The 27,652-nt window shown below is 46.0% G+C and overlaps 1 protein-coding gene and 1 non-coding gene across 3 annotated transcripts; both read left to right on the top strand.

The window, feature by feature from the left end:
- The first annotated feature begins 28 nt into the window (after window positions 1-28).
- On the top strand, window positions 29-27,531 carry DCAF7 (DDB1 and CUL4 associated factor 7). 2 transcript variants are annotated; one of them, XR_010659641.1, is made up of 8 exons: window positions 29-294; window positions 16,122-16,280; window positions 16,960-17,071; window positions 17,448-17,566; window positions 20,235-20,444; window positions 21,352-21,469; window positions 22,653-22,888; window positions 27,466-27,531. XR_010659641.1 is itself a non-coding variant. In XM_065909280.1 (7 exons), exons 1-7 carry the CDS (start codon window positions 157-159, stop codon window positions 22,823-22,825), a joined length of 1,029 nt encoding a protein of 342 aa, XP_065765352.1. In that variant the 5' UTR covers window positions 30-156; the 3' UTR covers window positions 22,826-27,531. The 2 variants fall into 2 exon arrangements, 1 of the variants encoding a protein (XP_065765352.1); XM_065909280.1 differs by having other exon boundaries at window positions 30-294; window positions 22,653-27,531.
- On the top strand, window positions 7,457-7,529 carry TRNAR-CCU (transfer RNA arginine (anticodon CCU)). Its single transcript has one exon. It is a non-coding gene; the product is annotated as a tRNA-Arg (tRNA).
- Window positions 27,532-27,652: the final 121 nt, after the last annotated feature.

Here is a 27,652-nt window from a genome sequence, read left to right as displayed (position 1 = left end):
CACCGCCCCGCTTCCGGGCTAGGCCGTCCCTGCCCGCCCCCGCCCCGCCTCCCTTCTGACCCCTGGGTCCCAGGCCAGGTTCCCTGCCGGATTTGCGCCCGGCTCGCAACAGCCCGCTCCCGTCCCGGTCCTCACTGAGGCTCCTTCGCCTCCACCATGTCACTGCACGGCAAACGGAAGGAGATCTACAAGTATGAAGCGCCCTGGACCGTCTACGCCATGAACTGGAGCGTGCGGCCCGACAAGCGCTTTCGCCTGGCGCTGGGCAGCTTCGTGGAGGAGTACAACAACAAGGTGGGCCGGGCAGGGGCTCGGAACCCGGCTGGCGGGGAGCGGGCCCCGGGAGCGCCCTTTCTGGGCCGGAGCCCAGACCCTAGGACCCTCCTGCGGACTTGCCTTAGCGCCACGGAACGGTTCCTCTGTGTCTGGTCCTGTGCAGAGAGTTTCGCTCTCTTTATCGCATTTAATCCTTGAAACATCCCTGGGTAGTCAGGAGTGTAGTTACCCGCATTTTACTGATGGGGAAACTGAGGCACCGTGTTGCAGCTTTACCCGGGTCAGTTATTTCTTGACGGAAACAGGTCTCAAACCCAAGTTTACACCCCAGAGCTATGCCATCTATCACTGGTATCCGCTCCCCTCCTGCTGCACTGCTTCAATTAGGGGGCAGAAGAAGGATGAGGGAATGATGGCTGTGAAGAAAATGAGCTTACGATGGTCATTCACTCCTGGCCACACTAGATTTCTGTTAGGTCTGGTTATTGCGTAGGCTTTCCCGCCCCCTACACCCACCCGCAGGTACTATTATTGATGGATTTGTCGGGATTTCCATCGCTGTTGCGGCCTCGTGTTCCTCCTCTTCACAGCGATCTCCTTTTGGAAATCTTGACCAGTGACTGTGATCCCGCTGTTGTTTTCCGAATAGAGAAGGATGTTAACTTGCTGTGTCTTTTCTTGGCATCTTTCTTGCTAGTGCAAATATGTAGCCTTGAGTAGTGAGTCTTCCTGGACATACGGAATTTGAGAATCCTTCATAGAAGGTAGTAGGAAGAACTTTAAGCTGGTAGTGCAGTATAAATTTGTTTTTGAAAGTTGTTGAATAAGGTAGTGAGAAGAATTTTCTTTCCTTTGCTCTTTAAATCTCTTCCATTTTGTATTAGAGTAAACGTGGTGATTTATCATAGTCAGAGCGACCAAGAGCCGTGCTTAGCAGTTTTTAAAGCCTGTACATCTGCTTGACACCATGATCACTGTGACTTAGGAAGAATAGCCTATGTGGATGGTGACAGGCATGGTGCAGGGAAGAAAGGCAGGTGCTCTAGGGTTGGATGTCCTGTCTAGTCCACTGACTGGCGGTGGGGCACTGTGCAGGTCAGTTTTATTATTTCTCACCCACAATTTGTTGTAGGCAAGTTCTTTTTTAGACATAAAGGTCCTGTAAAAAACACTTGAACGTTGTAACTTTGTTTACAGATTTTCAGGAGCGCATCTGTTTCTCTGGAGTTAAGTCTTAAACTTTCTGGAATCCCCTTTAAGAAATTGATGAAAGCGATGGACTCTCATTACCCAGACATGATATATACATAATTTACAAACAAATCCCAGGGAATATGCACTGATCTTGGGGCCCATCCATTGCCCACAGAAAGCAGAGAGTCCTGGCAAGACTTAGCTTTAAAAGACATAGCTTTATTTCCTTTTCTCGGGTGCCTCTTTCTTCCTAATGGCCGGTTAATGCATAGCAGAGTGGGGAATGGAATTCAAGGTACTGATGTGTGAAGTGGAATAGAACTGTTGTCTTAAGAATACATGTTGGGAAGAAAAAAAAAGTAAAACGTATCTTTCAAAGGGCTTGAGTCTTTCATACAGATTTTTTTGCTTTGCAAGTTCTTGCAGGGTCATATTTTGGGGGGCGGGGGTGCGAAGTAGAAAAGAATATCTTTATTGCTTTGTCAAGGCAAAGGGGCGCAGTGGGCTAATGCCCTCCTAACTGTGTGTTCTAACCTGGAGGGAGCAGTGAGAAGTTTTATAGAAATGGTTCAAAGAGAAGGTGATCAGTTTGTGGGCATTCTTCCGATGGGTTGTGATTGGTCAGTGGTGAGGTAAGTGGGAGTCAGCATCATCAACCTTCTGGTTCCAGCTGCTCTGGGCTCTACATGCTTGTGAGAGCATATAGTCAGCTTCATCCACCTGGTGGGGTTTCAGTATTGAGCCCCAGGTTCTGGATGTCTTATCTTAGGAAGAATTCAGTGAGAGACAAAGTGATAAGTAAGAAGTGGATTTATTTAGAGAGAAACACACTCCACAGACAGAGTGTGGGCCATCTCGGAAGGTGAGAGTGGCCTCGAAATCTAGTATCCCCATCTCCAAGAGGGGAGAAACTGGGCTGCACCATTAGGCTGCTGGTGGAATCAGTGGAGTAATTGGTGTCAAACCTCGGTTGCAGGAACTACACCCTAAAGTTTGTTCTTCCATTTAGTAACTCTATGGAGCTCCTTCTTTGCCAGGGCACACAAGCAGTGCGGTTTTAGGGAGATGCAAACTGCTGATCCCAGGAGTAACAGGCGAGCAGTTACCTCTGTCTTCACTCACTTGCATGGTGTAGGCAATGCAGCATCTTGCCTTCTGTTTTTGTGTCCCCACCAATCTAGGTTAGAGTTCTTAACGTGTGTGTGTGATGGACACCTTTGGCACTTTGAAGCCAACAGACCTCTGTTCATAATTATGTTTTCAAATGCATAAAATACATAGGGTTACAAAGGAAACCATTATATTGAGCTATAGTTATTAAAAACACTTTTTAAAAAGTGGTGGGAAAAAAAAAAGTGGTGAAAGTTGCGCAGTTGTGTCTGGCTCTTTGTGACCCCATGGACTATACAGTCCATGGAATTCTCCAGGCCAGAATACTGGAGTGGGTAGTCTTTCCCTTCTATGTACTTTAAAATTAACTCATTAGATGACGTCATCCATTAATTTTGAAGTAGTAGCATTTCAGGATGTTCACTGTGGTGTGATATGAAAAAAAGCAATGATTTCTTAGTGACAAATCACAGATATTAATGCCATGGTGAGTAACTGCCTCCATTTATAATGGAAGGAAATGGTAAATTTCAGCTAGAGATTTGTGAAAATATAAGTGTGATTTTCCAACTCAAGTTCAACTCAGTTTTCAACTCAGGGTAAGAAACCCTGTGCCTCGGGGCTGGCGGGCGGTAAATCTAGCTACCACACAGTGATTATCAGGCTCAGTTTTGGAAAAACCTGGCCATAGAGGTGCCAGACTTGATGTTTTCGAGGAGCTTTAAAGTTATTGGTTGACATTCTCAGACCGTTGATTCCTGTTTGCTGTCAATAGTGATTGCTGGTGGAGGGTAAAATAAATTGACTCAGCAAATTAACATTGATAAAAAAGCTGAGAAAGGGTCTTTTTTTTTCCTACTCTGAGACATTAAGAAAACATGATAATAATTTAAAAAAATTTTTGTATTAATGTCATCATACTTTCCTGTAGTAAAATTATTTGTAGTTTGATAGAATTAAATCTGTTAGTGTTTCAAGGACAACTTGACTTCTAGGTGTTCCATCGCCTGGATAAATTTGGGAATTGCTGCAGTGTAAAGAACTAAATTCTATCATCTACATCTGGATTAAAGAGTCCCATAATTGATGACAATGTTTTATGTTCTTTTTTGTGTGTGTGTGGTCTCTGCTGGGGGATAGAACAGCACTGGTGTTGGAGAATGGTTTTCTAAAATTTAGCGTGTGTGTGACTCCTCTGAGGGACTTATACCTTCCTGGTCTTCACTCCTGAAGTTAAAAGACACCCAGGTGATTCAGACACAGGTGGTCCAGGTGGCGCTGCAAGACCATTTCCCTAGAGTTACCTTTCCATTTCCTGACCAGAGGTGGGAATCATTTTTCGTATCTGCATGTGCCTAAATATTGATTCTGCCCTTCCATCCCATGAAAAGTTCAATCACCAGATAGCCTCTTTGAAGGGGCCTGAGTTGAGATCTCAGTCCTGCTGCTTCCCAGTTTCTCGTGGCCTTTGCCAAGTGAAAGCCTGTGCCTCAGTTTCCTCATCTGTAAAATGAGGGTAGTGAGGAAGATGAAAGGAGTTTTAAATATGATGGGTTTAGGAACTCTGCCTGGCACATAGTGATCACATCACCCCTGTACCTGTAACTGAAATATCATCTAGGAGAATTATATGAGGGTTTAGTAAATTTGACTTCTGTATTTTCCAGAGAGAAATCAGGACCTTAGGTCCGAAAGGAACGATGAAAGGTCATTGTGTCCATTCTTTGACTTTTAAAGACCTGGGAGGGGGGAAATCCCTTGGTTCCTTTGAACCACACCTATTTTGTGGTCTAGAAGCTTCTTGTTGTTGGACTCGGAGTACCATAATTTGCTAGTTGAAGCCCATTTTCTCATGTTCTACCTGGCTTAGACAAGTAACTGATAGAAGAACTCTGGCATTTCTCCTGAGTCTTGACAGTATCTGTGGTCTTTAGACAAGTGGTATTTCCCTTGTTTTATGGAGAAAGATGACTAGCAGTTCCTGGGCTTCTGTTCCACTTAGGTGTATATTTCAGGGTTGATTTTGACTAGAACTGGCAGTGTCATTGGGATTTATTTTGCACTGATAGTTAACTAGCTGACCATTTGTGCTTTAAGATATAGCATCAAGAAAACATTTTTGAGATTTTGAGGGGAGACCATAGGTATACTTCCTGCTTTTTGAAGACTATTGGTAGTGCATCTGAGTAAGACTACCTTGTAATTCAAATTCACATGGGATGAATGCTTGCCTTGTCAGCCTGTGTTGATTCCTATGAGATCTTTAATGCTGAGTTACTTTATCTGTTTGACACATAATGATTTTGACCCTGGCATACAAGTTTTCATTTCTCAGTAGTTCTGGCAGCCTTTCAGGATTCCCATTCATTTGTTCATTAATTCAAGAAGTATGTATTGTGTTTTAGGCACAGTGATGATACTTGGTAATCTTCTGTATACTTTTCAGCAGATGTGAAATTGGCAGCAATAAAGAGAAAGTTTGGTACACATAAGTGTTTTTGATAACTACTTAGAATTTTGCAGTGCTCCATCAGTCTCTGGCAAGACTGCCAGCAGGAGAATTTAAAGTATCAAGCTCTCTGGTTTTAACTTCCTTCTTTCTTTTTTCTATACAGTGAGAGCACTGATTCCTCCATGAGACAACTAGATAAAACTGCTGCTGCTTTACTGCTTTTTGCCCTGACCTGGCTCACACAGGCTTCCTAGAGATGCTGTGACGTGAGCAAGGGGTGAATCTGCGTCCTGTAGGTAGTCTGTCCCGCCTGGGGCTGGTGCCAGAGCTTATTGGTTAGACTCTGAGTCAGGGGCAGAAGAGGTGCTGTGCCAAGGCAGAACCTCTCTGCAGACACTGATCAACAATGATCAGTCAGGAACAGGCTTGAAGGGAGGACAAACGAAAAAGATCAAGAAAAGCTGGTTTATTCTGTCAGAATTTTGCCTTTAGCTGCTTTTGGTTATACTAACAATTGTGGGGAAACGTGCCACTGATGAGGTGGTATTATTGATGTAGATCACTTTTTTTTTTTTAAACTAAACACATACACACACATGCATTCACCTTTGTGTTCTAATACTAGCACTGTATGTAATTAAAGAGGAATTCACAGTTTCCTCCATCAAGATAGACACAGCAACTTTTAAAATTTTTTAAAAATATAAGGTATGAGTAATGTGAGTAGTAATTTATGTTGTTATTCATGAAAGCAATAGAAAGTGAAGATGTGGTCATGCCTCCAAGGAATAAATACATAATGTTTTATACCCGCTTCTTAGGAGATATCTGACATAGTCATCTTTACAGTTTAAAAAACAAGTAAAAATGATCTTGTTTCACAGGGTTTTGTTTTTTTTTTTTAAGGGCATTTGTTTCACATGCTGGGATAAAGTGTTGTGAAGCAAATAGTCACAGAAGGGTAGTCGGTGTGGGAGATAGACATTTAGCAGGAGGACAGAGAAGACTGGAGGAAAGAAAGGGCAAAGGCGTAATAACTTCAATGTTGACAAGACGATTAAAATTGTACTTTTTGGTTATGCTCCCACAATAAGGGAGGAAGGATGGCAGTGTAGTGAAGATCAGATGGGTACAGTACAGGAAGAGGCCAAGACGATTCAGACTCAGAAGAGCAGAGTTCTCCAGAACAGGGTTGTGATGGGCAACATCAATACTCCTTGGTTTGGGGCAGTGGGAGAGGGTGCATGGCTGGCAGCAGGAGCTTCTCCAGTTCCCCTCCTTGACACCCTTGGATAAGAGGAGAGCTTAGCTGTACAAGGAGACAGACATGCCATCGTCTCTAGAAGCACTGGATTAGGCAGGTTGGAAGAGACTGAATTATGAGCAGCTTGACAGTTCCTCATCTCTCTTGCCTGGTAAGATGCAAAAACTTCATGTGTTTATGCTAACTTGGAACAGTCCTGGCCTCTTTCCCTTAAAATCTTCCTTAGATCATCTAGAAGGAACTTGCCTCATTCGAAAGGAATCAGCATAGTAGCAACAGCGAGATACTATAAGAAAGAGGGAAAATGGGAAACAGGTGTAAGGTAAAGTATCCACACTAGAAAATATTTTCACCTTAATTGAACATTAATGGCCAGTCCTCCCGCCATGCATTCAGAGAACTTAAAGAACTCCAAGCAGAGGTACAGGAGGTCAGGTAACATGAGACGTGGTGACAGGAGAAAATGGAACCACCAGCAGGTAGAGCCCAGGAAAACAGGAGAAGAGAAAACAAAAATTATCGCAGAACTAAAACCACATTGGAAAGAGAATAAAAATGAATACAAACTACTGAAAACAGTGAGGATTAGGGAAGACAGGTTGAGAAAATGAAGTGGAAATGAACAATTAGGAAGAATATAATAGATGCAGAAAATAAAGGATACCTAACTTAGGTATAATTGGTGTCTCTGAAGAAGACCAAAGAAATGAAACACAAAATCTCAAATGTGTAGTTAGACTATAGAATAAAGGTATGAAATTTATAATATGCCTTCATATTATATATCTCAAGAAAAACGGACACAGAACACTTGGCACTAAAAACTGTCTTAGGAAAATAGATAAGGGTGAAGAAAGAATCCTTCAGACATCCAGGCAAACCGATCTCTTCCTCTGAGAGGGGAGGAGGAGAAATTAGGCTAGCCACAGTTGACAGAAGGCTTGGAGCAATTTGTACAAATCTGCCACCGTCATAGATTGTGCTACGTAAACACTGAGCATATACTTATGAGTATATAAGATTACATGGGAAAAGGAATATACTTTTTAAATAATTTATAAAAATTGACCATATATTAAGAAAAAAAACCATTTTTTAAGTTAAGGGAAATCAGCTGATTGGTAAAAGATAATACATATCAAAACGTATGGGATGGGATTTCCCTGGTGGTCCACTGGTTAAGACTCTGCACTCCTAATGCAGGGGGCCCAGGTTTGATCCCTGATTAGGGAACCAGATCCCACATGCCACAACTAAGACCCAGCACAGTCAAATAATAATTTTTTTTTTTTTTTAAAAAAAAACCTCAAACTTATGGGATGTTGGGGAATGTCAGGCCCAGACATGCTAAGTAACTCTCCAGAGTGACATGGAAGGTAATAGCAGGGCCAGAACTGAAATGGTCTGTCTCCAGAGTCTCGACTATATACTGATGTCAAAAAAAAAAAAAAAAGATTGGGGGGAACAAAAAAGAATGTTTTGAAAAGAGAGGGGAACACTTGCCTTACCAGATCAGAGTAAACATACTGCAGTTGGTATAGTTATAGCCAGTAAATACCATGTATAGTTGATGCAGTCACACAGAATGTTCCAAAGCAAATTTAAATATCTATAGGAAAGTAGTTAGTGATAAAATTCACTGGGGAAAAAATGAATACATTCTGTGGTGTAATTGGCTTCCCAGGTGGCACTAGTGGTAAAGAACCTGCCTGCCAATGCAGGAGATATAAGAGACTCGGGTTTGATCCCTGGGTCGGGAAGATCCCCTGGAGGAAGGCATGGCAACCCACTCTCTTCTTTCCTGGAGAATCCCATGGACGGAGGAGCCTGGCAGGCTACAGTCCATGGGGTCGCACAGAGTGGGACATGACAGAAGCAACTTGGCACTCATGGCATAATTAGTTGTCTACCTGGCAGAACACTTTAGAGTCCTCTATTACATGTCATATTTGTTGTCATTGTTCAGTCATGTCTGACTCTTTGCAACCCCATGGACTGTAGCACGCCAGGCTTCTCTGTCCTTCACCATCTCCCAGAGCTTGCTCAAACTCATGTCCATTGAATCAGTGATACCATCCAACCATCTCATCTGTCACCCCCTTCTCCTGCCTTCAATCTTTCCCAGCATCAGGGTCTCTTCTAATGAATTGGCTCTTCACATCAGGTGGCCAAAGTATTGGAGCTTCAATTTCAGCGTCAGTCCTTCCAATGAATATTCAGGGTTGATTTCCTTTAGGATTGACTGGTTTGGTCTCCTTGCTCAGGGGACTCTCAAGAGTCTTGTCCAACACGACAGTTCAACACCACATGTTATACATGAAAATCAATTCCAGATCAAGTATTTAAATGTAAAGAAAAGTCCCACAAACATAGTAGAAGAAAATTGAGTAGGAAACTTGTTCTGGGGCAGTAAGGAGAAGAGGAGAAGGCAGACTTTAAGCCAGTCATTAAATCCAGGGTCAACTAAGGCAAAGATGGACAGGTTATAGTACAGTTGACCCTTGAACAGTGCAGGTTTGAGCTGCACAGGTCCACATAAATGGACATATTTCAATGATAAGAACTACACAAGGCCCATGGTTGGTTGAGTCCAAGAATGCATAGGACTCAGATACTAAAATATACACAGATTAACCACCCCCTGCCTCGTTTTGTTCATGAGTCAGTTGTACATACAAATTTTTTTGTGGAAAGATGTGGAAAAAAATCAAAAGACAGATGGTAGGCCAAGGAAAGATACTTTCAAAACCTGACAGCTGGTAGGAGCTAATTTACTTACTGTGATAGCAAAATGAACAAAGCATATAAATAGCCAGTACATAGTAGAGAAAATGCAAGTGATCATTAAACAGGAAAAGAGATCACCAGCCCAGGTTGGATGCATGAGACAAGTGCTCAGGGCTGGTGCACTGGGAAGATCCAGAGGGATGGGATGGGGAGGGAGGCGGGAGGGGGGATCGGGATGGGGAACACATGTAAATCCATGGCTGATTCATGTCAATGTATGGCAAAAACCACTACAATATTGTAATTAGCCTCCAACTAATAAAAATAAATGGAAAAAAAGAAAAAAAACGAAAACTGCAAATAGTTTTCCAATACAAAAAGATTTACATGATTGTATTCAAATGTATAGAAATTAAATAAACTGTCAACTTAAAAAATAAAAATAAACAGGAAAAGATACTCAACCTCAGGTAGTTAAGGGAAATGACCCTGTGATGTTTTTTCTCCCTTTCAAATCTATAAAAATTAAGTTTCTTCTTCTAGTATTGCTGAAGTATAGGGAAGTGATCACATTTGTGATCCTGGGCAAGATACTCAACATCTCTTTTACTCAGTATCTTAATGAAAGTAGAGAGGATAATAGTACCTACCTTATGGATATGTTGAGAGGATTAAATGAGGAATGTGAAGCCTTAAGCATAGTGCCTATACCTGGGCCATTTTAAGCACTCGAATATTAAAAATGGTTCCTCAGAAGTAAAAATAATAAACAAGTATGCTCAGCTTCAGTAGTAAAATGCCATTTTTCTTCTATCAATAGCAAAACGTTAAAGATTCTTTTCAGTGTTTTCAAAGATATGGGGAAATTGGCACTCATACCCTGTTAAATGAAAGTGTAAACACATTTATTATCTTGTAGTTTCTGTGGTGTTAATATCTGAAATGGGATGCAGCAGTTACACTTCTAGCAATCTGTCCCAATAGCAGCTTTTTCACATAATGTACAATGTATTGTTTATAACAGCGAAACAATGGGTTATAACCACAGGAACTATGAATAGTTAAATTATGGTGTGCTCACCACAGTTGGCTGTGGAAGAATGAGGCAGAACTGTTTGTACTGACAGGAGATCTCCCAATATGGTGTTAAGAGCAACTCGCGGAATGTATTTTATGGTCCAAGCATGTCTGTGTGTTCTTGTTTTAACCCACCATATACACACATATATAGTTGCAGAGAGAATCATTTGGAAAGTAGTTCATGTCAGACTGGGTTGAGAGTAAGTAGAATTGAGGGTGAAGTTAATGGGAGACTTTACTGTGTCACTCTGTATTATATGAACTGAACATTCTCTTCCATTAAGTTTTTAATGATAAGCCAAGGAAAAATAGTTACAAAACATGACCATTGGTAGGAGCTGACTGAATAACAGTGAAAGCTAATTGTTATTCCTGTCAGTACTTGGTTGGCAACGTGGTGCAGAGGAGCTGAAACAAGTTAGGCTGTGGATGAAACTCGAGTCTGAGCAAACACATGAAGTCTCTGGGAAGATCAGGAAACATTAAATCCCAACCATTTCCTGACTTCTTCCCTGGCTTAGGGACAGTTGTGCAGAGGTTGTCAAACCTGGGTGAGTCAGATCACTGGGGAGGTTCTTAAGAATCTAGACTCACGGGCCCCAGTTGACACTTGTTGAATCAGAATCTTGGGCTAGCGGTGGGGAGCCCAGGCCTTGTAAAGCACTCTTAAGTAAATCTGATCACCAGATTTGGAAAGCATTGCTGATGGCAGTACAAGCAGGAGTCAGACATAGGCCCTGTTTTTATGGCATTTACTAAGTGAAATAGTGTAAGACAGTCATTTACTAAGTGCAATAGTGTAAGACAGTCATGTAAGGGTTTTCATGAGGCAGTGTGGGATGAGTGATCAAACGGATGGAATAGATGAGTACCAAGGGCTTCCCAGGTGGCTCAGTGGTAAAGAATCTGGTTGCCAAGCAGGAGATGCAGGATATATGGATTCTTTCCCTGAGTCAGGAAGATCCCCTGGAGGAGGAAATGGCAACCCACTCTAGCATTCTTGCCTGGGAAATCCCATGGACAGAGGAGCCTGGCAGGGTACAGTCCATGGGGTCGCAAGAGAATCAGACAGGACTGAGTGAGCACGCCTGAGAGACCACTGTGTTAGATGGTTTGTGAAGGAGGTGAGATGTAATAATATTAAACGCTCATACACTAAGGAAGGCACGATGCTGAGCAGTTTACAGACAAAGGTGTTACATACAACTCTATGCGTAATGGGAATATCCCCACTTTACATGGAAATAGGTTTGGCAAAGTTAAGCAACATGTCCAAGGTTCCATGGCCAGCAAGTGGTGCGTAAGGAGCCCTGAAGCCTGATGCCCGTGCACTTTATTAACACTGGGCAGACTTGGATCGACAGAAGGACATACGAGGGTCTCAGAGCATGAGGGCAGGGTAAGGAGAGGAATGGGAAGCACTGACTAGATCAGTGAGAGTGAAGATCATGTGGGCTGGTCAAAGCCTCAAACACCTGGGTAAGTGGATCCTAAGTGGTACATGTTCCCAGGACCTCATATTTTGAGGTTTGCAGAGAAATCTCCAGTGGCTTGAAAAGCACCTTTTAGAAGTAGCAGCATTTTTCTCTGCTAATTTAGCCTTACAGTATTACCTGCATGGTTAGAGAGAGGTTTTTTTCCTTTTGTGCCACAGTTAGAGCAGTGCCTGGCACCTGACAGTCACTTGGTAAATGTTTGAATAAATACCTGAATGCAGTATGTGGCTCAGAATCTACACGAGAGGCTTATTCTTTATTCTGCCCAATGAGCCACAAAATTTAGCTTCTCTAAAGCTCAATTTTAGAGCTCCCGCACCAAGTCTGATGCCAGTTTTCCCTGTCCCATCGTCCTTTATGTTTTGTTCTCTGCAAAGGTCAGAGTGTCAGCTTTTTAATTCCTTTAAGAACTGTTCCTTCTGCCAAATTCACTCTCGCGTCCATCTCTGGTTATCCCTTGCCATTCTCACTGCCAGTCACCATAGGACTTTAACTTGCCCACCTGTTCCTCTGTGGGTCTCCGGGCTGAGCTCCCCACCTCCAGCCTCTTCGTGGATCCGGTCAGTCCTGCCCAGCATTGCCAGGCCCCGTGCTCAGAGCTCCGTGGCCCGATGGTCCGGCCTTTCAGGCCTTGCGCGAGCGGGACCCCACCCCCGCCCTCAGTCTTCTCTCGGGGCTCCCCGGCCCGCTCGGGGCACGTCTCCCAGCGTCCTCAGCGCGGCTGTCTCAGGCGGTTCCTCTCGCTGCCCCCGGCCCCAGGGGATCATGCAGTGAGTTCCTCTGCCCCATCTGCCAGTGATGCCTTCCGTGTCTCTGCCTCCTCAGAACCGTTCCACAGACCTTTGTAGACTGCTCAGATCCCAGCTTCTCCTCACTTGTCTGCTTTCAATTATTACTCTTTCCTCTAAACGTCTGTTTACATCTGTGCTATGAATAAGCAGCTAATTGTATATTACCTGTGACATCACTTGTATTGTCCTAAGACAGCCTTGGCAGGGTTGTGTTTTCTGGCCATGAGTTTTCTATCCTTTTACATCTTCATACACTATCTTCCCTGGCAAATTACAGGAGTTTTGGAAGTCTGTAGGTGCTCTGTAAAAATGAATATTTAGTATTAGTTGTCATATGGATTTTTAAAAGTCAGACATGGATGGCTCGATCTATCAATGTACATAGAAATATGCTTAGGAATCTACAAAACTACTAAAACTAATAACTAATTTGGCAGAGTTACAGGACCCAAGATTAATAGGCAAAAATCAGCTGTATTTTTATATAGTAGCAATAAGCTATTGGAAATTTAATTTTAAAAGCCATTCCATTTATAATAATATAAAAATACTTAGGAATAAAGTTAATAAAAGAAATGGAAGACTTGTATATTGAATACTTCAAAACTTTGGTAAGAGAAATTAAACAAAACCTAAACAAGTGGAGAATAGGTTCTGTTTGTGAGTTAGAAGACCCAATACTGTTAAGACAGTAGGTTTTCAAAACTGATTATAGATTCAACACAATTCCAATCAGAATCTCAACTTTTTTTTAATATATATATATGCATAGAATTTTACAAGCTACTTCTAAAATTTACACAGAAAAGTAAACATGTAAAATAGCCATTTTGAAAAAGAACTGCAAAATTGGAGAACTGACACGATCTGATTTCAGGGCTTTCCTAGGAAGCTGGTGTGTAGCCAGGATGCTGTGGTCATGGTCAGTGGACAGGCATATGCATCAATGGGACTGAATAGAGTCCAGAAATAGATGCTTAAATACGTGGGCAGTGGATTGTCAACAAGGAGACCAAGGTAATTCATAGGAGAAAGGAAGAGGAAAACACAGGAGAAAATATTTATGAGCAGGAGGGGGCAAAAATTTCTTAGCTCGGACACAAACATGAACTGTAAAAGAAGAGAAATGATAAACTAATATCAAAATTTAACATTTCTGTTCTTCAGTAAATACTGAAAGAAAATGATAGAACAGCCATGGACTATGAGAAGATATTTGCAAAATAGAAAACCAGGGACTTGTATCGAGACCATATGAAGAACTCCCCAAGCTCAATAAACAAAACAACCTAGTAAAAAATGAAGTGAAAGAAACTATTCTATATGATACTGTACAGTGTGGCTGCATGTCGTTTTACATTTGTCAAAACCTAGAAGTTGTACAACACAAAGCGCGAACTTGAATGTATAAGAGAACTCTACTTTCTTCCCAGTTTTTCTATGAATCTAAAATTATAGTTTTGGAGGGGACTTCCTGGTTGTCTAGTGGTTAAGACCCTGAGTTTCCAGTACAGATGGTGCAAGTTTGATCCCTGACCAAGGAAATAAGATCCTGCATGTGGCAGGGCCAAGAAAAAAAAATGTTTGTTTTTGAAAGGACATAAGATTTAAAGAGAGAGAATAAATATGCATGGCAAACAAGTACATGAAAAGATGCTCAGTATCAGTTATTAGAGCAGTGCAAATTGAAATACTACTTCACGCCTATTAGTTATTAGAATGACTTTTAAAAAGCTGGCAATACCAAGTGCTGACAAATATATGTGAAACTCATACATTGTTAGTGAGACTGCAAAATGACACTGCCACTTTAGACACTGGCAGTTTATTATTTTTTTCAAAATAGAATTAAACATATGCTTACAATATGACCCCAGAATTTCACTCTTAGTTGTTTAGCCAAGAAAAAGGAAGGCTTGTCAATAAAACAAAAACAAGGCCATTGTTGGCAGTCCAGGGGTTAAGACTCTGTGCCCTCAATGCAGGGTGCACAGGTTCAATCCCTGGTTGGGGAACTAAAATCCCACATGCCACAAGGTGGGGCCAAAAAAAAGAAGCATTAAAAAAATTTTTTTACACATAAATGTTCAAAGCAGCAGTATTTCTAATGGCCTTAAGCTGGAAGTAACCCAAGAGTTCATCATCTGGTAAATGAATAAATGTGGATAAACAAAATCCATATACTGCAGTACTATTCAGTGATAAAAACATGACTGAATCTCAAGAGCATCTTGCAGAAAGTAGCCTGTCCCAAAAGACTCAGCACCACGAATCCATCTATGTGATGTTACAGAACAGGCAGGACCATAGCCAGTGTGGCTCGTGGGGTGTGGACTGACTGCAGAGGACCCCAGGAAAATCTTTGGGGATGATGAAAATATTCTGTGTTTTTCTGTGGTTTTTTTTTTTTTTGGCCCTGCTACATGGTTTGTGAGATCCTAGTTTTCTAGTCAAGGATCGAACCCAGGCCCCCAGCAGTAAAAGCTCAGAGTGCCAACCACTAAACTGCCAGGAAATTCCCAAAATATTTTATATCTTAATTGTTGTGGGAAGTTATACAGCTCTATACATATATACATTCCAACTCATGGAAGTGTACACTTAAAGTGAGTAAATTTTATTGTATGCAATTGAACCTAAATAATATTATTTTAAAAAAAAGCATAGGAAGATACTGGTATCTTGAGACAAAAGTCAGAAAGACAAGAGTGGAAGGAATTCTGTTTTTCTTCTGTATGGTTAGTGCTTATCCTCTTGTTTATCCTTCCTACCAACCCGTTCCATCTTCCACCAGGTGGAAGTTCATGAACAAATGGATAACAAGTGGCATTTCCAACTGAGCCAGATCAAGTTTGACAACAAAGTTTGGAAGTTAATATTGGTCCAAAACTGACTCAAAGAAAAGGTAGTCAGAACCAGGTGGGACTTTCTCATCAACAGCACCCACTTTTTTGCCCATTACCATGGTTTGGGTTCTCAGATGCTCATTTGTCACACTGTTCTGTGTAAACACGTTACTAGCCAATGGGGGCAAAGGCAGGGGCGGTTAGAGGAGGAGGCAGTTCATGTAAGATTGCACTTTTAAAAGCGTTTACTTATTTTTGTCCGTGCTGGGTCTTGGTTGCGGCATGAGGGATCTTTTCATTGAGGCACGTGGGCTTCTCTCTAGTTGAAACCTGAGGCTCAGTAGTTGTGGCACGTCATGTGGGATCTTGTTTCCGGACCAGGAATCAAACTTGCATCCCTGCATCGCCAGGTGGATTCTTAACCACTGGACAGCGACCAGGGAAGTCCCATAATTGCCTTATTTTAGGTGAAATGTTACTTTGTCGGATGGCACTAAATGCCCCCAGCACTTCTAGTCATGGAGTCACTAAAACCACAGCTGCACGTTGTCAAGGGCCTTGGGTTGCGGGAGAAAAGTGTAAGCAGCCGGGCAGATAGTGGCAGCTCTGTGGCTCAATCAAGAGTGCAGAGAGTTGGATTCAGGAAGCCTGTCTTCAAATTTGGTCTCTGCCCTCTACTAGCTCTGCAGTCTTCAGTGTGACTCGGCCTCTCCGAGGCTGGGTTTCCTCGTGTGAGCAGCGGGTCATCTGGACTCGATGCCCACCCGCCCAGTGGTTCTTGACTGTGCAATGAAGGGTGGTACAGTGTTAGGACTGCTGATGGGCTCTGGGTACTTGGCATCCGAGAAACAAAAGTTTACGTGGCTCTATTTTGTGGTGTTACAGGTTCAGCTTGTGGGTTTAGATGAAGAGAGTTCAGAGTTTATCTGCCGGAACACCTTCGACCACCCGTACCCCACCACCAAGCTCATGTGGATCCCTGACACGAAAGGCGTGTATCCAGACCTGCTGGCGACGAGTGGCGACTATCTCCGCGTGTGGAGGGTGAGTGGGCGCTCGACTGGCCTCGGGTGGCAGCTGTGGACTCACAGAGAGCAGGCCGGGGCTGGAGGCCGGGTCACTGCAGCCAGGAGAAGCGAGTGGTAGCAGGTGTGGACTGAGCTTGTTGGGCCAGCAGATGTCTTGGTCAGTCTGGCCCAGATTCCTTGAAGTCCGGCTGCAGTCAGCCCTGGAAACTCAGGACTCAGTGAATGTGATATAAGGACGAGAGCCTTCTGTGGGGGTAGGGACACCAGTGGCCTCTTATTCTGCTCACAGCCAGGATATTTTTTAGTACATTGGACGAAATCCCGGGCCACTGGTTCTATTGCAGCATGGGAGTGGACGGTGGACCTCGCCTCCCCTCGGCTGAGCCGTCACTGCAGCCTCTCCTGTAGCTGGAGGTGTAGCACCCGACCAGGCGGGTACAGACGCTGATTCGGGCAGGATGAGAAGACCTCTTGTCTTAGAAGGATTTGGGGGTGAAAATTTGGAAAACAGCTGGGCAGAGGAGAAAGCTTGGAAAGAAGTAGCATTCAAGTCATTCCTCTGGGTTGTATTATTCTTCATGATAAAACTGTCTCCACATGTCTTACATTTACTAAGGTGTCATCTGAAAGAGGCTTGGAAGGTTTTTTTGTGAAGCTAAGACTGACTGAGTTTGTAAAAATTATTGTTGCTTCAGGTTGGCGAAACAGAGACCAGGTTGGAATGTTTGCTGAACAATAACAAGAACTCGGATTTCTGTGCTCCTCTGACTTCCTTTGACTGGAATGAGGTGGATCCTTATCTTTTAGGTAAGGGAGCCAGGGAGGGAGTATCCCGGTGTGAAGAAGCAGAGGTACGTGTTCTCAGCTGTCACACTGGGTCTTGAGGTACGTGCAGCCTCCTAAAGTGGGGCTGAGTGGGAAAGAGGCCAAATAAGGAATGTGGTTATTAATTCCTCCCATGGAGTTGAGCTTCCCACATGTGCGAGTCTCATCTCTCCAGGCAGAGGCTAAGGCCCTGGGGTGAGGATTGAGCACATGACGCTTGGGTTCTCCTGGTACCCTCCCTGCACTCAGGAAGTGCTTGGAGCATGTCTCCTGGGCTCACAGACGAACAGGCACAAGGAGGGAGGCTGGCATGGGACCTCAACCCCGTCAGCCGCTGACTCACACTGGTTGTTTGCAGGTACCTCTAGCATCGACACAACGTGTACCATCTGGGGGCTGGAGACCGGGCAGGTGTTGGGGCGAGTGAATCTCGTGTCTGGCCACGTGAAGACCCAGCTCATCGCCCACGACAAAGAGGTACTGATGCTGTTCTGCAGGTGCTTTCTCTGCCTTAGTGTGAGGTCAGGCTGTTGTCTTCCTTTTTTGCAAGTGACCTGGAAGATCATTATATAATGCTGATGTCTTCTCATCTAAATTGAAAATGGTAATATATCAGAACAGTGGAAAACAGTATGACGTGAATGTGTTTTTTTTGACTCATATAAACAAGTTATTCTGTAGTCTGTTGTTTTTCTTTTTGTGCCAGAGATTGCTGATTTTTAATAACAAAATCCCTTAGAGGCAGACTTGGACCTGATGTGATTAAAAAATAATCTTATAATAGAGTCACACTAACTTGAAATATATTTACTTTTTTTGGGAGCAGGAAGGCAAGAAGAGGGGAAATTTCCTGGCAGACAAAACTAATTGGTTAACTCTTCTGTAAACTTGATGCGTGAATTTCTAGTATGTTCACTTAATACTTACATGTGTAATACTATTTGGAATTGAATGTGGTTAATTTTGATGGTGATATTTCTCCTATGTGTATTGGAAGGGCTGAAGGGAGCGGCCTCTGATTGTGTGCACAGAGCCTTCTTCTGAGTGATTTTGTAAAACGGTCATAAATCTTTTAACTCCCAGAGCCACTGCGTGCTGGTCCCCTACCAGGGCAATCACAGGATGTTTCCTGTGGGTAGTGTTCCTTTTCTGTCCCACTCCTGCACAGCGAGGAGTATTAATGTCTGTACGGACTAAAAGGATGCCTCGACATTAGGTGAGAACCATGAGGTTGTCACAGAAGTTGGGGACCAGGTTATCATTCTTGGCGCGAGGTCGTTCTTCAGCTTTCTGTGCTCCCAACACCAAGATCTGTTGGTCTGCTTGACTTGGTCCCCGTAAACCAAGGGGCAGAGGAAGAGCTTGACCTGCCGAGAACAGCAGTGAGGGCGTTCTGCACCCAGTGGAACAAGTTGCTACATTTTGGTTCTGTGACACTTAGCCTGTCATTTTCCGTCAGGGTCCAACCCGGAAAACTAGAGCTACTCCGCATGTTTAAGCTGAGGGGATTTAATGAGGAGATGGCTCACACAGATGATGGTAAAGCTGAGGAGCCACACTGGCCACAGTGAGGTCGTCTGGACGAGCGGAACAGCGAGTTTACCAGCCAGCAGGCCCTGAACCAACACCCTGGCCTCAAAGAAATGAATCTCAGGATGGTTGTCCGGAGAGAAACATGAGACCTCCCAGCACCTTTGATTTTCATCTCTGTTGAAGTGAAGACTTGCTCGGAGGTTCTCGTTGCTGCTGGCGAGTTGGTGCAGAGCAGGGTAGCGTGTGTCTGGGAGTTGTCGCCCTCTCTTGGCTTCTGATGAAATATGTGGGTGGAACATGGAGGAAGGAGCAGTCAGAGCTGGCTTTACACGCTTGGCTGTACTGCCTGTGGGCACCTTATTGCTTAGTGATGCTGCCGTGGTGTCCCTGTCCCTGGGAGTCAGCCAGCCGTGGGTGCACATGTGGATAAACATGGCCCAGCCCTGATGCAGCTGGCCAGTGCCTAGGTCTGTCGGATCTTGGAATGGCCAGCCTAGTTTCCTGTTGAACACTCCTCGTTCCCACCATAGAGAGAGAAGTGCAATTTCTTCATTGTCAGCCAGAGGAAAAGCAATTTGTGGTGTTGGTTAGAAACAGATGCTTGTTTGTCAGCGTCCCCCAGTAGGTAGACCCTCAGGAGGGCTGGAGTCACAGTGTGAGGGAGAGGCTCCACTCACGTCTCCCCAGAAGTCAGCTCTTACGGTCCTTGAGCCCAGGAGATGGGTTTTGTTTGGTATTTTGTTTTCCTCTGTTCAGCATTTTGTTTTTCTTTCTCCTCTCCCCCCACTTGTCTGGCTCTAGTTTGTCGGTCTCTCTTCGTCCCTTTCTTTCTTTGAAGCCCTCTCTTGCTCTCTGCCTGTTTTCTCCTAGACATGAGTGCAATACAAAGTTTGCAGCAGGTAGTAAAGGCAGAAGACAATAATTCAAAACCTAAGTTGATACACTTACAAACACAAACCAACTAGGAGAAGAAACAGCATTTCCTAGGAGAGCGGTATTAACCCTCTGAAAATAAAGGAATACCCGAGCCTCCCATGATTCAGAGTGGCTCTTACCTCTTTCTTTCACATGAGTCTCAGGTCCAGGTTTCACAGCAGAACTATGGTTAGAGGAGGGCTACTTCTGCCTCTCAAATTGATGACCTCAGCCTTGATGTGGTCATGGATCTGCTCTGATCATACATAGATGAAAGCCACAAGGGCCAGGAAATAAATGTCTCAGTCTCATAACAGGGTGGCAAGAGATAGCCACTGGTTCTGGCTTCATTAAGCCTGTCCAAGCCGACCGGATAGAATACTTGCTGAGTTCTTTGTGCTCTGTTGGACAGCCAGGTATGTGCTGTGTTATCACGGGAGGTGGAGGAAGAATACTTGGAAGGCAGCAAGTGAGAGGAAACCTACCGGCCTCCACCGTAGGGTGATCATCACTCTTTGGGTAATCATTGGTGTCAGCACTCTTGGTTTCTAGTCCTTACAGGCGCCGTGTGGCTTTATTTACCTCCTTCCAAGTCATGAGCAGGAGTTTAGATGAACCAGGGGACAGTAGGTTTCCCTGTGACATGAAAAGGAGGTAACTGACCTGAATCTGACTGTTGCTTGTCACTCACCAACAGGTCTACGACATTGCATTTAGCCGGGCAGGGGGTGGCAGGGACATGTTCGCCTCCGTGGGTGCCGATGGCTCGGTGCGGATGTTTGACCTCCGTCACCTAGAACACAGCACCATCATTTACGAAGACCCACAGCATCACCCACTGCTGCGCCTCTGCTGGAACAAGCAGGACCCCAACTACCTGGCCACCATGGCCATGGATGGAATGGAGGTGAGAACCCCACTTGAGGCTCACCGAGGCCCTGCCACTCCGCTCTGGCCCTGCTTAGTGGATCCAGGAGAGCGGTTCTCAGCTGGCGGCAGTTTTCTCCCCAGAGGATTTTTGGATCCACCTGGAGACGCTTTGGATTGTCCCAACTTCGGAGGGGGTGGGGGGTGCAGGAAGGGGTGGTGCGCCTAGTTTCTGGGAGCTGGGGGCCTGAGACGCTGCTTGCTGCCCATGCTGTGGTGCCCCCCGCTACACACAGCACGGCGTTAGCCTGCCCCGGTGTCAGTAGCGCGGAAAGCGAGAAAGCCCGGTCTAGAAGAAGGGCTGTGTGAGCCAAAGGCAGCAGCATCTAAGGAGTCAGCCAAACCATTCATGCTTCTGGTGCTGAGTAAACAGGCAGTTTTCGCTCTGTCGTCTGGGCAGAGTCTTCCAGCCCTAGTGAGTAGATGGGGAAATGGCAGCTGTGTAGCCTATTGTTTCATAGAAGCAGTCAGTTGTGGGTGGACATGATGCCGTGATGAACTGTATTTTGAGGAAGCCAGTAACTTTCAGATTTTGCCTTGGGGCTCAGGGGAGAGGGCTCTCTTCTGTCCCGCTGAGCAGGCACAGAATTCTGAGCACATGCACCTAATGGCACGTGGTGGATTATTCACATTTGTGTTACCTGCCCCTCCGCGTCCCCTGCAGCCTAGAAGCCCCATGTGGCTAATGATACAGACTATAAATGACCCGTGCCTTTGTCTCTTTTTTCCTCAATCTTATAGTTACTTTGGGAACCCCTCTGTCTCTAAGAGTCTTTTAAGTCTACAGATGAGCAAGTTATATGTACACATTTTTTTTTTCCCTTGTGTAGTATCTTGTTTTTTTTTTTTTCCCTGTCACCCACTGGGGTTTCTTGTACTTTCTGCAGGTAGTGATTCTGGACGTCCGAGTTCCCTGCACCCCTGTCGCCAGGTTAAACAACCACCGAGCATGCGTCAATGGCATTGCGTGGGCCCCACACTCTTCCTGCCACATCTGTACTGCAGGTAGTTACTGGAGGGGGGGAGGGGAAGGGAGGGGGAGGGAGGTCTTCCTGTGGTCTCCTTAGCATCGTAATCTGCACTCCATCCCAAGGAGGGTTTGAGAGATTTACAGAGTGGTGCCACTGAGAACCTCCCTCCACTAGTGCAGCTGAAACAGTCTGACCTCCCAGATGACCTTGTACCCGCAGTGATACCAGAGAATCTGAATACTGTCTACATCGTAGACAGTTCCAGGCTTGTGTTGCCCACTGTGTGTCCCCAGAATCCCGGCTTGCACAGGAGGCGCATTCAGAAATATAAGAAGAGAGGCAGTCTCCTTGGCTGTAACCCCCCCACCCGTCCCACGCCCCTGCAGAGCTCTGGGTGCATTGAAGGGCCCTGCAGAACCCGACTGGATCTGCAGCATGTGATGTGTAGTTCCCATTTCACCATCTGCTAGACCCCTTGAAAATGTGCTGGCCGTCAGAGTTCTCTTATCGTAGAAATAATGTCTGGTTTTAAAAATTAAACGACACTGAAACAGTGCAGAGGTGTGTGAAACAGGAGGGTGAAAGTCCTCTTCCCTCCTTCCTTTCCCGTTTCCACCTTAGCAACGTAGTTTGGTGGTTTGGGGCCATTTCAGCTTGAATTCGAAAGCACGAAGCTTTTCCTGTTGGGGCCTCTGCTCATGCCTGTCCATGTCGTTGAGAAGCAGCCAGAGGCCCAGGCCCACCCCCTTCCTCTGAGCCTCAGGTTGTGGCCTGCCTTCGTCACTGTGGCCCTCACTGATGTATGCGTGTCCATAGGATGGGGGAAAATCCCATTAAATAATTGAATCATCGGAGAGGGATCTTTAATGACTCAGGTACTTTCAGTGGCTGGAGATGCCACGTGTGGGATCCCATCCCAGCTTTCTTCCCTAATGTCCGCCTCAGAGGAGATGAGGTGTCGGTCTGAGTCCCTCCGCCATCCCCCGCTCTGCCGTGGTGAACGGGCCCTGAGACACAGGGGAAGGGCTCTGCCACTCACTGGTGCGGAGCCCTGTGGCGTGGGGCCCCTGCCTTAACATTTCCTCGTCATTAAAACCTCCCTCCATGGGCTTTGGGTGAGTGAGTGCTTTGTAAAGTGTGCCCCCCGCCCTGATGCAGGGCTCATGATCCTCACTGCCTGAGTGGTGACCTTGCCTGCCGGCTCTCTGTGTCCCCAGCGGATGACCATCAGGCCCTCATCTGGGACATCCAGCAGATGCCCCGGGCCATCGAGGACCCGATCCTGGCCTACACAGCCGAGGGGGAGATCAACAACGTGCAGTGGGCGTCGACCCAGCCTGACTGGATTGCCATCTGCTACAACAACTGCCTGGAGATCCTCAGAGTGTAGTGTCGGCGGCGCCGAGCCCCACGGCAGGGGCTGGTGCGTCCCCGCCTCTGCCCCGCCCCCAGAGTAAGAAGACGCGCGTTTCCGGTGGCCAGTACGGCTCTCATTGCTTTGCACCCACTGTTAGCAGAAACTGCTCCAAAGTCCCCGGCCAGTCACCCACCGCCCGCTGTGCCGGACTCAGGGCCGCGTGGCGCCTCCTCAGCCCAGGGCTGAGTTTTAAGGTTTCTCTCTCCTTTCCTCATCTCCTTGGGTTCTGCTATTAAAAATGTCTGTGTATCTGTTTGTCAGCCGTCGTGTTACTGAGCTCTGTGGCCGGCGGCTGTGTCTGCATTCGTCTGTCGCAGATGTCTGCCCAAGACAGCAGCCTGGGTCCTTGTCCGTGTGAGCACTTCCTGGGAACAAACACCAGTTTGAAACTGTCTTTCTTCATGTTATCCGTGTCTCTTAACAAATTTCAACTTTGTATATTTTTTAATCTATTAGGCTAATTTTTTAACGAAAAGAATTTTACTCCTTGGCCTCTTCCTTGGTTTTATCGCCCTTCCTGTTGACACCTTCCTCTCTTCCCTCCCTGCCTGGATCTGGCCCCAGGCCCCTGACCCTCCGAGCAGTTTGCCTTCTTGAATCACTGCCTGGGCGGAACATACCTGACTGGGAGTCCCAAACCTCCTCGGTGCTCTGAAGTCGGCTGGCTCTTGGCCTTTCCTTGGCCTGGCTCTTGTCAAGGGCATTCTGAGCTCCAGAATAGACGTGTGACCCCTGCTCTTATTCCCCTTAAGTACATACGCCTGTCCAGCCCCTCAGGACCTGCTGAGCTAGCCAGGCTGATGGGGGTGCCTGACTCCCAGGGGATGGTGGCAGGAAAGCTGAGCTTAGAGCATGTTTCTGGTCCACAGTTTAAGAGTCTGTTTTTCTCCCCACATATAAGCCCCTGACCATTCTCTTTCATGTCTTGAACGATAGGCAGGAATGATGTATCAGCTGAACTTCAGTATCTCTGTCTGTTTAGTTCACTGTGACTGGTGGTAAATTGGCCACTCTCCTGATAGAGAGGAGAGAAAGCCCTCATTGGCAGGCACACAGTCTGAGCATCCATCCCAAACAAGATCTCTCTAGAGTGTGGGAGACAGTCAACTCTTGCAGAGGATGGACTCAGGCTGGGGTGATCCCAGGCCATCGATTAAACAGAGAGCAAGAGAAGCTTCAGAGACCCAGGGCCAGCCAGTTCAGAGCCCCACGAACCCATCAGCCACCCTGCCCCAAGTTCTGAGCAGTATTGGACATGGAGGCGGTGGGTGTCTGTTTCCGTTAGATGAATGAGTTCCAGGGAGAGGTCTTGTGTATGACTCTGGTGGTAGGCGACTCGTTGGGCAGGCAGAGTTTGGGACATGCCCAGAGTCTGGGGGGAGTTTGGTTTGCTGCGCTCTGCTAAGTGCCTGAAGGTTTCTGAGACCCTCTGAGTTGAGCAGCTAGAAGTAGAGAGAAGCAGACCTTGACGCCGATAATCTTGTCCACTTGGGCTCTCACCTGCTCCTGAGAAACAAAGCAGTTAGCTTTGTGTTTCTGGGCCCTTAAAGTCTCTTGGTTGAGTCTACCTTTTCAGAAGCAGATGGATTGGTATCCCCAAAGTCATAGCTCTTTGCTTTCATACATGGGGGCTTTTCCCAAAGAAAAAGCCTCTTTTTTCTTTTCAGTCACGGTATTTCCCCTCCTACCTTTATTCTTGCTTCTGATTTTGGGGCTCTCCAACTGGCCGTCCGCTTGGCCAACCCTCCTGCGTTTACCGCCACCTTTGCCCTGCATCATTTTTGGACATGTGACACGAACCAGTTCTTGGTCAGAACCCTCCTCTGCTTGTTATTGTGTTTGATGGTTCCAGGGTCCTTCCCTCAAGGGTAGAAAGGCTAAGTTGAATGTCGCTGGCTCTGGGAGGCCGTCAGTTCCTTCCTGTGGAAAGGGTCTTGAAATGGAGTCTCGTGGGAGAGGTTGTTCTAGGGACAGGGTTAACTCCACTGAGTTCTGAGTTAAGGTCCCTTCCCTGATCTGCACTTTTGTGGTCTGAGTGGTGAGGAGATTTGTCACCTGGAACTTGAAAGCAACCTGGAGAGAAAAGTTAGTTACTAGGAATGAGGATATTTTGGACAAAGTTGCTGTTTACCGTGGAAACCAACAACTTTTGATTTTTTTTTTTTCCTTTGCCCTGTGGACTCTTAGCCCTGTCACCCTTCTTAGGCCCTGTGGTGTGGTCCTCTTCCTCCCAACATCCCACCTGGGCCCAGGTGAGACTCCGCAGCTCCCCTGGGGGGAGAGAGACACATGCATGCACGCATGCGCACGCACACACGCAGTAGCTGGGATGCTAGAATTTTGAAGCCTCCTTCTCCCTCCCTTCATGCTCTGAACCAGATGGCCTCCGGACCGAGGAGGGGATTTCTGTAGTCTCAGGATTTAGAAAGCCTCTTAGTCAGCCGCGCTCTGGGAAGCAGAGATCTGCTATAGTTTCAAAAGCAAGTGTTGGTTTAATTTGTTTAGGTTCTCAGATTGCCAGCTGGAGAGAAGAGGTGGGAGGTGCTGCCTCTGTCCTCCTTGAAGGTGAGAAGAGCCCTGGGAAGGCTGCGCTGGCACCTCTGGGCTCTGGCCCTCCCGGCTGTTGCCCTTTGACCTGTTCTTGGCCTCCTGAGCCATAGCCACCTTTGTTTTCCTTGTCCTCCCTGAGGGGAGGCGGGTGCTGAATACGTCAAGCTTCAGGCTCCCCGTCAGAGAGCTGGTGAGTGGGTCCAGGTCTTTGGAAAGCTTGAGTGTTTATACCGAAGAGAGTCAGAAGCCTCTCTTTCCAGGAAGGAACCAGGGGTAAGATGAGAACTTGAAGAGAGAAGATGTTTGATGATCAGGGGAGAATCTCTTATCAGAACCAAGATCGGCTCTCAGAGAACTGATTAAGATTTGAGAAGAAACAGAAAAAAAAACTGAGACTCCAAGAAGTTTTTGATGACAGCTGTGGCTGAAACTTCCGGAGGAGATTGAGGGTCAGGGGGGAAATCAGTGATGGTGAAGGAGAAAATATTCGAGGGTGGTCCAGGTCTGAGGTGAGGATGCGGGCAGGCTGTCATGTGGCCGTGGGGTGAGACTGTTCTCGGACTGTGTCAACCTTCCAGGACCGTTTAGCGGTGTCTGTGATGCTGGGGACAGGGTGGCAGAGGGAGCCAGCCCTTCCTGCTGCAGTTCAGCCCTGCTGTTGTTTGGTGGCAGAAATCTGCAGGAGTTGAGCCCCTCGGTCCTTCCAGACCATGGCTCTTCTTGGTTGTAGGTTTGTAGACAGCAGAAGCGGAGGTTGCAAAGTCATGCCGACTCCCCACCCCCCTGTTCTCTTTCTCTTCCTCTTCCCTCCCCACCCCTTGCCCCTGTAGAGCTCTCTTCCTGCTGCAGCCTGGGCCTTGAATTCCCAGCCTGCGACATGTAGAAGCTGCAGTGTGCCAGCCATGGGAGGCCCACCTAGTACCTTCCCTCCACCATCCCCAGCTCCCTTGACTGCTCGACTGGAGAGAGGGAGACCATTAAAGCAGAAGCCCCAGAGCAGACTCTGTCCTTTCCTGTCTGCGCCCTGGACTCAGCAAGGAAGGTCATGCTGGTCACTTCAGTTGGGTTTTCCCTGGGAGGAGAGCGGAGCCGAGCAGTCAGCTGTGACCCCTGGGCCAGGCTTTCCAAGAAGGGTCAGCCCTACACTGGCTGGGCCAGCTACTCAGTGTTGCGGAGCCCCGCCCTCTTTTCCCACCGTGTTATTGCTGCTAATGGTCAAGGTCAAATACATGGTCACGTGGAATGGGCCAGGTCCTCTCAGGCTCCTTTGTGGATGTGATTTTTTTTTTAAAGAATGGAAACATGCAGGTGCCTTCCCGAGAGGCTTGGACTGGTGTCTCCAACCAGAAACAGATAAGCTAATCAGAATGTGAACTCAAGAGGAGGGATGTCAGCGGTCCGTGTAACAGCTGGAAAACGTCCACGTACCGGCCTTTAGGACAACCCAGGGGATCAGAACTCGGGATCCCTGCTCTTTAAAAGAACGTTCTCACCTTGGGTTGATAATGCAGTGTGTTATGAAAACTTGTGGAGCTAAAGCTTGGACTTGCTGGAGTCGAAGATGGATCATTTGATGTGGTTCCTGTGTATGTGATGACCCCTGTCAGTGACCTTCCAGCCTTCCTCCCCGAGTGTGAATTTGTAGCATGATTGTACAAATCTCTCTGTAGAAAATGGAGGTTTCTTGTTCTCTGAAGTGTTAAGCTCTAGCCAATCAGTTTCTGTCCCCTTTAGCCTAGTGTGTCTGAACTTAATTTCTCACTATGTATTTAAACTTTTCCTCTGTATCATAGGTTTTGTGGCATCCCACGGTCAGGTGGAGAGGAAGCTGCCCCTTACAGAACTGTACTGTAACCATTTTTTAAAGAAACATTATTTTCACAGGACTGATTATACACAGGGCTTGTAAAAAAATTTTTAACACTGTGCTGTGAAATCACGATGGTAAATCTCCATTGAAGGCTACTTCAAAGTCACCTGAAAGTGGAGTGTTATATCTATGACTTTATTTCTTGCTTCCTAAGTATATTAAACCTAATTTTCACCCTTTCATTCTGTTTCAGCCTCCTGTATAAGAAGTACCGTATTTTCTGCCCATCATACTTTGTAATAAAACTTGAACATGTATAGATTGACTGAATTTCTTCTTGTGATAAATTCAGTTCTTCCCATTCTGCCATGATGGTCATGTTCCAGAGACACAGGCCGGGGGATTAGACTCCACCTCAGCCCACCACACTATCTGATGGC

Source organism: Muntiacus reevesi, chromosome 18 (assembly GCF_963930625.1).
Source record: "Muntiacus reevesi chromosome 18, mMunRee1.1, whole genome shotgun sequence".
Classification (NCBI taxonomy): domain Eukaryota; kingdom Metazoa; phylum Chordata; class Mammalia; order Artiodactyla; family Cervidae; genus Muntiacus; species Muntiacus reevesi.
This window is presented reverse-complemented; position numbering and strand designations above follow the sequence as displayed.

Bases quoted from the DNA above. Each gene is read 5' to 3' on its own strand.
- DCAF7 (XM_065909280.1), top strand. From the start codon at position 157: ATGTCACTGCACGGCAAACGGAAGGAGATCTACAAGTATGAAGCGCCC. The intron at 20,445-21,351 runs GTGAGAACCCCA...TACTTTCTGCAG, and splicing joins TGGCCATGGATGGAATGGAG to GTAGTGATTCTGGACGTCCG. The intron at 21,470-22,652 runs GTAGTTACTGGA...CTGTGTCCCCAG, and splicing joins CTGCCACATCTGTACTGCAG to CGGATGACCATCAGGCCCTC.